The sequence below is a fragment of the Frankliniella occidentalis genome, unplaced genomic scaffold (assembly GCF_000697945.3).
Source record: "Frankliniella occidentalis isolate FOCC.00 unplaced genomic scaffold, Focc_3.1 Scaffold212, whole genome shotgun sequence".
NCBI classification, from domain to species: Eukaryota; Metazoa; Arthropoda; class Insecta; order Thysanoptera; family Thripidae; genus Frankliniella; species Frankliniella occidentalis.
This window is the reverse complement of record NW_026267338.1, coordinates 475,562-486,863: the sequence shown is the minus strand read 5'-3', so window position 1 is coordinate 486,863 and position 11,302 is coordinate 475,562. Positions and strand designations below refer to the sequence as shown.

At 42.5% G+C, this 11,302-nt stretch overlaps 3 protein-coding genes across 7 annotated transcripts in view; 1 reads left to right on the top strand and 2 right to left on the bottom strand.

Annotated features, from left to right (window-relative positions):
• The window catches only part of LOC113203704 (ubiquitin-conjugating enzyme E2 W), a 10,537-nt gene extending 7,214 nt beyond the window's left edge, over nt 1-3,323 (bottom strand). For 2 of the 5 annotated variants that reach the window (XM_026418507.2, XM_052272596.1), the window contains exon 1: nt 1,398-1,652. Coding sequence is in view for 1 of the 5 variants with exons in the window: in XM_026418509.2 (XP_026274294.1) it covers nt 3,203-3,250 (48 nt within the window). In the remaining 4 variants the exon portion in view is untranslated. Of the gene's footprint in view, nt 1-178; nt 366-1,397; nt 1,653-3,202 lie in introns of those variants that run through there. The other 3 variants (XM_026418509.2, XM_026418506.2, XM_026418508.2) reach the window with 3 other exon arrangements.
• Nucleotides 3,324-3,387: 64 nt separating this feature from the next.
• LOC113203703 (targeting protein for Xklp2) lies at nt 3,388-6,599 on the bottom strand. The gene is made up of 12 exons (XM_026418504.1): nt 6,566-6,599; nt 6,203-6,415; nt 5,997-6,116; nt 5,768-5,917; nt 5,580-5,693; nt 5,202-5,397; nt 4,975-5,114; nt 4,534-4,895; nt 4,298-4,459; nt 4,169-4,225; nt 3,851-4,072; nt 3,388-3,727 (listed from the first exon to the last, which is right to left on the bottom strand). Exons 1-12 carry the CDS (start codon nt 6,582-6,584, stop codon nt 3,518-3,520), a joined length of 1,965 nt encoding a protein of 654 aa, XP_026274289.1. The 5' UTR covers nt 6,585-6,599; the 3' UTR covers nt 3,388-3,517.
• Nucleotides 6,600-6,835: 236 nt separating this feature from the next.
• On the top strand, nt 6,836-10,525 carry LOC113203774 (THO complex subunit 1). Its single transcript, XM_026418629.2, has 14 exons — nt 6,836-7,009; nt 7,215-7,291; nt 7,389-7,699; nt 7,788-7,883; nt 7,961-8,087; nt 8,190-8,295; nt 8,382-8,659; nt 8,750-8,879; nt 9,024-9,217; nt 9,310-9,459; nt 9,542-9,701; nt 9,780-9,906; nt 10,016-10,134; nt 10,227-10,525. Exons 1-14 carry the CDS (start codon nt 6,944-6,946, stop codon nt 10,389-10,391), a joined length of 2,106 nt encoding a protein of 701 aa, XP_026274414.1. The 5' UTR covers nt 6,836-6,943; the 3' UTR covers nt 10,392-10,525.
• Nucleotides 10,526-11,302: the final 777 nt, after the last annotated feature.

Sequence of the window (11,302 nt, the reverse complement as noted above, 5' to 3'; positions counted from 1 at the left end):
CGAGTGGGACCCATGATGATAGGGAAGTCCACATGATGGGTGGGTGGTGAGATGAAGATAGGGAAGTATCCATGATGGGTAGTGGAGGGGCGCGGCCGTTGAGAGTAAAACTGGATTTACTCCCTGAGTCACTTGAAGAGTGATGTCAAAACGCTGGGCGGAGAAAATGAAAACGTACTGGAAACCATGCAGCCGGGGGTAGAGGTGGAGGTGGGGCTGAGCACTGAACGGCTGAGCGCCCTGAACGCGCCGTGCCGGGGCCAGGGTGGAGGCGATCCCCCCCACGAGAACAATACCTCCCAACAGTGATCGTCAGCGATAACGCATGAACCACGCGAACCACAAGGCCATAAACAGGTCGAAAGGAGTCGGACGTGTCCAGACCACGACACCTGGGACAGGGCCTCCCCGGGGTGAACTGGCGTCGTCCGCGCGCGGCGTCAGGTGGAGCAGGACAGCCAGGGCCAGGGCCGGCCGGGGAAGGCCAGAGAAGCCAGTCAGGAGTCGGCGGGGCGCGGCGGGGCGCGGCGGGGCGCGGCGGAGGTGCGCGACGACAGACAGGGTCAAGGTGAGGTCCTGGCCTCTGACTGGGTGGGAGAGGGAGGGTGGCCGCTGTGGCCAGGGAGGCACAAAGGGGTCCCGGCACAGAGAGTGGTGCATCCCGGGGGCGAGCAGCCTGCTCGGCGGTTGTTGCTGCAGGGCGTTATCGGTCAGCGCGCCGGACCGCGCGGCGACAGTGAACTACCTGTCTTCCCGCGTCTCTGGCCGCAACGTAAACAAGGGAGAGGCGACGTGCGTCGCGCACGTGCACACTGGTATGTCAAGGCAGCCAAAAGGCGAGACAAGCAATCGAAAAGCGAGGTATAAATTTAACTCGTCTACCGAAATAGCAACGTTTCCAGGGGGCGGGGGTGGGATGAATGGTAGACGGGTGGGTGGGTGCCCCTATGACGCCACATCGACGACGCGTGGACGTCAGCGGGTCCGGCAGGTTCGGCGCGCGGCACGTCACGCGGTCAGGAACTAGGTCATTCGATGGGACCAGGGAGGGGGGGGGGGCAGTGTGGTGATTCCCCGCCCCTGTACTACCCCCGCCCCAGCCCCACGCGGAGCGCCACCACCACTTGCCTTCGGAGTGCGCCAGACGGTGGCGCTCCCCTGAACCTCCTGAACCCTGACGTGGCCCTTCCCCACAACTGCTGCAGGATCTCCCCCCACCCCCACCGCACCAGCTAGGCTAGCAGCTGACGTCTCGGGTGGGTCAGCTGACTGCCTCCGCGGCCGCACTAGCGCACTAGGCGTGGTAGGCCCACGGCTTGGGTATTCGGGCGTCTTCCTATCACATTCCCCAAAGAGCGCGAAGCTCACCGCCCCACCTGCCTCGACACCGGACTGACCTGCACAGGCAGACCAGTGCCCCACAGGCACCAGGCACCCCGAGGGCGGAAACGGGGCTCAAGGTTGGAGTTGTCCCCGCCTCGGGCTCGGAGAGTGAGGATCCGTTATCAGCCAAAGCACTACCACTAAGGTTGTAGCGAGTGCCTCACGGCCGCGAGGCCGTGCAGCGACCACTGCAGTCCGTGCCCCACGGCCACCACCCGCGTCGCCAGGCTAAGCCCGCCTGGCTGCGACTGAAGGCCCACCCGCGGCCCGCTGTCGAGCCCCTCCCCTCGCACCGAACCTGCACGGCGTCGTGGCGCATGCGCGACATGCGCGACTATAGACTGGCCTGCCAAGCCAAAGCATGCCAAAAGGCCTTTACGCGCACACCACACCACGAGCAAGCACCAGCACCCTCACCCCCTTTTCCAGCATTCACCTGCATCAGTCCCTTTGACAGGGGGAATTCCAAATATCCCCGGTTGGTTAAGATGTTAGATGTACAAACAAACACATTATTTTGTTAAGAAGCGGGAAATAATACAAGATGTCCCCATAAATCTTCAAGTTTACACCTGCATCAGTCACATTAATGGGGGAGTTCAAAATGTCCACGATAACTTTCATTAAAACATACACCAACCCATGTAAATTGGTTAAAAAGCGCTGCATATTGTTATTTATTAGGAGCTGTCCAAAAGAAGATACCTTTGCACCTTACTCTTAGATAAGACAGGTATGACTTTGGTGATCAATAAATGAAGTGGTAAAATAGGAGATTAATCATGTTGCTAGAGCATCCTCAGTTGCAGAGCACAAAGCTTCACAGAACATTAAGGATAAAGTATGATTTACAATGTAAAAACAAGAAATGAAGTTCCTATTGAGATAAAGAAAAAGATTGAAGTATAAGAATGGATAAGTAAGGCGCAATTGTGTAAAAAAACCCTCAACAGATCATAGGGATCGTACGCAAACCACGTGACGGTTTTTTGGTGGGTTTTGACCACCCCCCTCCCCCTCTGTGGTGGTCTGTGGTGGTTTCGGGGACCCCCCCCTCCCCCCTCCATATTCACGTGGTTTTCAGCATATGTGTTATTTGACGTATTTACGACTATATAGAGCATTTTAATAAAAAGTGTATGTTTGCTGGTAGTCAAAACTTAATTTCGTGGTGACTTTTTGATTAAACACCGGCAGATTTTAGTGATTTATCACGAAATAAACGGATTTGTGCTAGTCTTTCTCAAAAATATGCTTATTTTAGCATGTAATTAATAGTCACGTGACTTGGCCGAAACACCCCCCTCCCCCCTGGTGGTGGTGAGTGGTGTTTTCACAGACCCCTCCCTCCCCCAAAATGCGTCACGTGGTTTGCGTACGATCCCATAGCTAGTTTGCAAGTTTGGCAGTGACTAGGTTATAAATGCTGTAACCAAAGAAGTTGTAATCCGAAACAAAGATAAATTTGACTTCTTTTTCGAAAAGTTACTTTTAACTTGACAAGAGAACTTGGAGGTTAGGAGTTTGTTAGGAAAATACCCAGCCAATCATGATTTCACCGAACAGGCCATGTCAAACGATGTACTAGTCAGACCCAAATAATTTGCATTGGTAATTCCAACAAACCTAAACTGAAAAACATTAAGGTTCACATAATGTGGAGCACAAGAGTAAATAATCTGGTTTGACATAACCGCACAGTTACGATGGGGTTATTCCCTTTACCATCAATGTCACCAACAAAGGATATTTTGAAGACTTGAAAGGTGACATGAAGTATTACGGTATTGCTGAGTTGATATCAAAAAACGATATTTACCTCTCCGGGAAAACGAACCCTGTCAGAAAGCTTGAGTGAAAACGCCATAGATGCCAGTTCTGATGGCAGAAGCACACTCCTCGTCTGCTGTCTGCTTGTGAGAACAGTTGAGGGTTGAATATGATGTATGGGTATGAGAACTTCAGAGGTAAAATGCGCCACATAATTCAAAAGTAGGCCGGAAGTGTACAGATAGTCCTTTTTATTGAAACGTAGTAAAAATATTCTTTAAATCTTAAGAAAATTATAAAAGACAAAACTTGGAATAAATTAGCTAGACTAGCATAAAAAAATAATCACTGACACTGACATGAATCAGCAATCCATGGGTTCATCATTAGAACCATCTCTGGTCACATGCACAATGCGATGACTAAACGCTGGAGAATGTGGACTGGTTAGAGGAGCATTTGATGGCTTCACTTTAAATTTATGGTATGCTGGCATTGGATGGGCTTTGTGAACCAAATCTTTACGTAGCTGTTGGATTTCTCTCTCCTCCTCAAGCCTTCTTCTTTCTTGTAGCTGCAGGAAGTGGAAAAACAGATTTGGAAATTGTTAGTTTTGATGGACTGAATCCCATAATACAGTAAATATAAAATCATAACAGGATTAAAATAAAAATGGAATGAGGATTAGAGAAATTACCTGGTGAAGTGCAGCAGAACGCTGTTCTTCCTTCTTGCGTAAATGCTCCTCAAACTCTTCTCTCTCTTTGGCACGTCTTTCAGTACTCAGCATAACTGGCAGAGGTCTAGTTGGCTTGTGTGGGGGTAAATGAGGTTGGAACGGAGCCTTGTATAGCACAACTGGTACACGCGCATGACGAACCTGCTCCCCTGCTCCTGCAGAAATTACACCATTATGGGACTGAAAGAAGAAAACAAAATTTAACTTGTTAAATTATTGATAAAAGTATATCAGGGGTATCACACAATGTTCAAAAATGTCCTAGCTTTACTTTACCTTGCTGCGCTGCCTGGTTGCAGGTTTAGTACATTGAATATTTGGTGCAGCAGCAACCTAAAATTCACAATCAATATTTAAAGTGGCTTTCTAAAGCATTCTACTGTTTAAGAGAACTATGATGCCTACCCCTTTCAAACGCTCCACCTTTCGTTTAATTATTTCCTGATCCCGTTTATCAAAGCTGAATGGTTCAACTTTTGTAGTTGGAATTATCCTCTTTAGTGGTGTTCTGCGGTCTCTTAGTAACAAATGTTCCTTCTTGTCAAAATTAAACATTTTCTTGGGTAGCTACAATATAAAACAAGTTTTCAAGGGACAACATAGATAAAAATTCCATAAAATATTACACTTGTTGCACTTACTTCTTTACTCTGCTCTGTGAACTTGTATGGTTCTACTTTTGGAGCTTCCCATCGAGCAACTCTGACACCTTTTTGTACTGCCTTTTTTCTGGGTCCCTGCAGATCTGGACTGTTTGCTTCACTTGGCACACGGCTATTCTGGGGAACAGGTCTTTTTGGTTGTAAGCGGATATTCTTGACCAGTTTAGACTGAATTGAACCCTTCAGGGATGCAGATTTTGGAACCGTTCGAAATCTAGTAGGCGTATTCTTTTGAATGCGAGCAATTTCCTCTGCCATGCTTATAAATTTTTCAGGCTGCTGGGTGGAATCTCGTATATGTTTGGAACCTGGCGATAGTTTACGTTTGCACCTTGTTTCATCTGTAACAAATTTTAAAACATTAAGGACTGTTCTTGTAATCAAATAACTTGTAACAGTATACACACCAAGAAATGTTACCCTGTATTCTTTGATTTTCACGGAGAGTTTTGCTTGAAGTTCCATGGTCATTTGAAAAAACTTGAGGCGAGATTGATTGATTCAAATTTGCTGAAATGGATTTGCGTCCACTATTCAATTTTAGCATGTCCAAAGCTTGCCTGGTCAATAAAATTAACAGGTTGCGATCCTAATTGGGAATGCAAAAGTATAAATATGAATGGATAAAGAAAGAAAGAACAACTTACAGTAACATTTCTTCCTCAGTTTTGGGAGAAGATGCAGGAGCAGGGCCCGCACTTCTGGAACGTCGCTTCTGTTTACTGGAAGCTGATTTACCACTTTCATCTCTTTTTGGAACAGTTCCATTCTGCACTAGTGGAGTCGATGTGTCAAGGGCAGGACCCAAAGCAGTTGGTGTAGGTGGTATGACATTGAAAGCAACTGGAAATTAGATGAAGCAAATTAGGTGAACCTGAGTAGACAGTTTAAAATATGCCAAATTCATAAGAAGAGTTAGTTTTTAATTCCTGCCTCTCCAGATATCAAAGAAAATAAAATCAAGTTTGATACAAAAAATAAAATAAATAACAAACACTATAACTTATTCCTGTTTGTGTACACACATTGTTCCTCACGGATCTCCCCTGATTGGCTATCTGCAATTGACTTGGTTTCTTTCTTATTATCCTGCCCAAGTTCCCAATTGACCTTTTTAGTACCTAGGTCTAACTTTTCACCTGGTATAATATAATGAGGGACATTATATTCGAAGTCAATTATGCACTTCACTTCAAAAGAGAATAGTACTTGCCTGCTCGACCCTTAGACTTGTTCAGTGCTGAACGAGTTGGAGTTAAGGCACTTCTTGGAGATTCACAATTATTAATTTTGGAAGTTCTTTTTTGAGAAGAAGTATTATTTTCAATGGCAATTTTTGGAGTGAGAGTAGAACTATTTACACCTTACAAGACAATGTTACAGTAGTAAATTACTCAAAATAAGGTGGAAAAACAAAACAAAAGTAGCAACTAAATATGTACCTTCGAAAGTGTGATTGAATGCAGTAGGTGTTAATGTTCTTTCGCTATCACTAAAAGATGACAGCTGGGATTTTTCACTGCTCCTGAGCTTGAGGGAACTATCCATTTCCAGGGCACTATCTTAAAAATAAAAGGCAATCGTTCATTCGTCTCCCGTCACACATTTGGCTATTCTCAAGCAGACAAAATTCCAATGTAGAACTTACTAAAAAATGCTGAGGCATCTGTGTCGGCATCGTTGTTTTGGAGATTTAAGAAGTCGACGTATTGCAGAGCGCGAATATTATCGTACATAGACATTTTAAAAGGTAGACTTCTTAATAAAATTTTTTTAAATAACTGTTTCCAAAGTTTGACAAAGTAACCTCCACGAACACGTGCAAATGGGAGGGAGGGATCGGAGGCACACTTCTTTTGACCTGTGACGCATTTGACGTTTGACGACTGTCATTAATCAATTGCTTGCAGCTGTCACGTGATTTTGAGAGAAACCGGAAGTTTCCCGCTCAGGAAACGTCCCGGATAACACATTTGTTCTCCAGCGCAAATTTTGAACAAAGTAACCTTACCAAATCGTCTCTTTACCATGATTCGGCTTCGTGTTCTTTATTAGATATAGCACTCACACAAAAATCACAGCAGCCCAGATGCCAGTGAGACAAATGAAATTTCTTTTTTTTAAATTCAGGCAGCGAAAACGGCTTAACGGCACATGACAGCAGAGTACATTTTGAACCGTGCGATAAAGCGATTCGATTGATTAAACTTCGCGGGGCGCGATCACGGGCCACTTGCGTCTAAATTTTTCATCCTCAACCCCACTGCCCCCCCCCCCCTTTCACCCTTTTCTTGGTAAAATGTTTGGCTTCCCCGTTCGCGTATTCCACGGCAGTCGTTTCTCCAAACATTAAAGTCGAATCATTTACTTGTAATTTACTTCTGTTCGAATGAGAAAAGAACAGGAAAAAATGGCGAAGCTTACTGCGTTTGTGAAGATGCAAAATAGTTATCGGGTAAGCTACAATAACAAAACTGAAACCGTATCATAACCCTCTCTTTGTTTTGCTTTATTGCCGGCTCACAAAGTGTCTGCCTTGGGAAGAAACTCAATTTTAAAAACCAAACATTTGTCGCCTATGAAACTTTGATTCGCTGCAACCTTTCTATCCTGACTCGTTTTCATCTTACCGAGAGACTTCATATTTACATCTGTTTCAGGAAGCTGTCAACGCATCTAGTTTTTCTGAAAAAGATGTTGATGTCCTTCAGAAAAAATTCAATTTGTTTACTGCAGAGTAAGAGACATCAGTGGTGCAGCATGTTGTTTTTACTTATGGAGTCATAGATTAACAATCTACCATTCCTCTGTGTGTTATTCAATTTTGTTTTTAGTGAGTCTGATAAGAAGTCCGCACTGGATCAAGTATTGCGAGAACATCTCCTTGACCAACTAGCACGCCGCAATGAAAAGGGTGTTGATGATGTGTCTGTATGGGAGCAGTTTGTGACACATTGCATTATTGCGTGCAAACGTTCTCTATGTTCTCCAACAATGCCTGTTGTGCTCCTGGGAGATGTTTTTGATGCCTTAACTCTTCAGCAATGTGAGCAACTTTTTGCCTATGTTGAAGAGAATGTATCTATTTGGAAGGAAGACATGTTTTTTACTCAATGCAAGAACAACCTTTTAAGAATGTGCAATGGTAATGGTGTCATTTATTTAATTGTGGGTGAGGTGATTCCATTTTCTGGATACCATTATTTTGGTTTCATAATCATTGTTGTTTACAGATTTATTGCGCAGGTTGTCAAGATCTCAAAATACTGTATTCTGTGGACGCATTCTGCTTTTTCTTGCCAAATTTTTTCCCTTTTCTGAACGCTCAGGTATGGTATTTTTGGGTTTTACACTGCATTGTTTCAATTTAATTGATCTTTGATGTTAAAGCAATTTTTTTATTCAGGGCTTAATGTTGTGAGTGAGTTTAATCTGGAAAATCTTACTGAATATGGTGCAGAAGCCTCAGATAATCTGAAAGAAATTTTGGAAGATGAAAATGACCAGAATGAAGAGTACAAGGCAGATATGAAGTAAGTTGAAAAGGATTAGACATGCAGTTGAGCTCTTACTTATTTACATGAATACTTTTACAAGAATTGAGGTTTTATGTGGTTGTCTGCTTTTTCCTCTAGGATTACAGTCGATTACAATTTATACAGTAAATTTTGGTCATTGCAAGACTATTTCCGAAACCCCAATCAGTGCTACAACAAAGTACATTGGAAAACTTTTTCTTCTGTGAGTTGATTCCCCAAAATTTGTTTTACATGCAATCTTATTGGCACAAGCCATTTTCTAATGAACTTTTCCGCATTAATTTTCAGCACTCAAACAATGTGTTATCTGCATTCAGTAGCTACAAGCTTGATGACATTACAGACAGCAAGAGATTAAAAATAGATAGCGCTCCACTAAAAGACAAGGAAACAAAAATGGAAGTTGATGGCTTTTCCTCCACATCATCTCAAGTGTTTTTCGCCAAGTACCTCACTAACCAGAAGTTATTAGAACTTCAGTTAAGTGATTCAAACTTTCGGCGCTACGTATTGCTTCAGTTTCTTATTCTTTTCCAATATCTCGATTCTCAAGTGAAATTCAAAGCGTAAGTATCTCTATCTATAAATTTTTGGTATTTTATTTTTTATCTATCTCTCCTGACTTTATTGTGAAAATTTCATATTTCCTTTTGCAGTGAAAATTATGAACTAAAACCAGAGCAAATTGAGTGGGTGAAAGAGACAACAGAGCTAATTTGTAGATTAATTCGTGAAACACCACCTGATGGACCTAGCTTCTTGCAAGCTGTAACACACATTTTAAAGGTAGAAAAATACAATAACTTTTTCATTAAATGCTATTTATATAGTGAACAGTTGGAAGCATTGAAGAAATATATTGCACACTGTGAAGACAAATTGATTATTTTGCTTTTAAAAGTCCAATCTTATGTTTTCCAAAAAACATAGCGAGAAGAGCAGTGGAGTAATTGGAAGAATGAAGGCTGTAAAGAATTTCAGACGCCTGGGGGAAATCAGAAAGGGCTGACTGACACTGATGAACCTGGAAGTGACCGAAAGAGACTTAAACCACGAAGGAAAGGAAAGGCTCTTGGTGACTTAATACGAGATTCTGCTAGTCAGGGAAAAACTTATATGGGAAAGTAGGTATACAGTGCCCAATTTTGAACTCTACCTAAAGAGTTTGTTGCAGTTTGATCTTAAATCATATTGTGTCATCCTAATTCTTTTATAGTGCTGAGCTGACCAAACTGTGGAATGTTTGCCCAGACAATTTAGAGGCTTGTAGAGGAAGAGACAGAGATTTCCTTCCATCACTTGATTCATATTTTGAGGAAGCAATTGAGCAATCTGACCCCAGTGCTATGGTGGAAGACAGCTACAAGTACGGTTTTATTTTGGCTTTCATATGTTTACACATGCGTGTGGTCATTATTTTCATGTGATTTTTTTATTTTCTTTGACAGAAAAATTAATGATGGTAACTTTGGCTGGCGAGCACTGCGGCTTCTTGCTCGAAGGAGCCCTCATTTCTTTACCCTGAGTAGTAATAATATCAGTAAACTGCCTGAATACCTAGAGACAATGATCAGAAAGATTGCTAAGGATAGACCTACAACAGGATCGGTAACTAAAAATGAAGTTATTGTGGTAATTTTATTTTAAGTAGCAAATGTGTTAAAGTACATTTTTTTCCCTGCTTAGTTGGCAATTCCTCAAGATGAAGCAAAACCTGAAGTTTTGGATGGTCAAACAGAAGAAAATGGAGCAGATAATGAACAAGAGGAGGATGAGTTACTGAAAACTATGAAGGAGGAAGAGACTAAAGAAGGTACTATATTTTTGGGGTCTATGATGGTTTAGCTATGCTTATGTAATTTAGTTACTATCATCTTTGATCTTGAGGTATTTGAGATGACAAACAATGCATATTATTTCAGATGAGACAGAAGAGAAAAAGCCTGGTTCCTTCAATGAAAAAATTTTGGATTCGTTAGCTAATATTTTATCATCATCATGGAGGAAGGTAGCTTCAAAGTTGGAGTACACTAAGAAACAGGTATCATTAATTTATGATTTGGAAAAGTGTTAATGTTGTTGTACAGCAACTTAAACCAAATGAACATGTTGATAATTTATTTTGCCTTACAGATTGAGGAGATTATCTCAGATGCTACCGATGACTCAGAATGTGCTAGAAAATGGTTGCAACATTATGCTGAATTTGATGAAGATGGAAATCCGGACAATTTAGCCTATACCTTAGAGGGTATGGGTTTCACTGAAGCTGCTTCCGTAATTAATGAGATGACTTAAGTTACCACTCATAGTTGAAAAATGTCTGATGAATTATGACGTAATCAAAAGTAAAACAAATGTGAAAGTTTTGGAAAATTTTGTCTTTTATAAGACACTTTTATATTAAAGGTTTTAGTTTAATCACTGCACAACATTGCTCTATTTATTTTTTTCCTATTATCTTGTATCTGTGGTCAATCCTGTTACAGTTGAACAATCTGACAATGCTTGTGTACCGTCCACGATTTGATCATAAAAGCAGATTAAAGATTGTCTTTTTCTAATTTGTACTGATATCTAAAAATGTTCAATGGGGGAGGGGGAGGGGGCTTTTATGGACTGTCTAAAAAGGATTTTTATAAAAGCTGTTGTTGGTAGTCATTTTAGTGGAGCATTTTTCCCGTCAAAAAACCGCAACTGTGTGCACGCGAGAGTGTTGGCCTGGCCCCATGGATGTAGAAAGCACTGGCCCACACGCACTGGTGCCGGTTGAGCAGCAGTGAGCAATAACTCCATAAGCAGATGTAGTAACGCGCATTGAAATGCGCCCAACAGCAACACATTTTACGTACATTTTATATACATCGCCGCATTTAATGCTCATAATGCACTTGAAAAAAATGCGTTACCGTTGTTGTGCATTTTGATGTTCACATTTAATGCAAATTAATTAATGCCCAGCGACGCTACTAGATAAGGGATGGGGCTGGGGGCGCATGGCAGGGGCGGGAGGTGGCTCAAGTGCGGCGAGGAGCCAACAAGGGGCTAGAAGCTAGCAAATAAGCATTGCAGCCTCTCGCTATCAGATCTTCATCGACGGCAGGCAATCGACGTATCGAAACCAGACGCGGGGGCGATTCTACAGTTCTGGCTGGGATGCAATTTTTGATCCAAAACCCCTCCTGTATGTAGGCAACTCTCGGTGCATC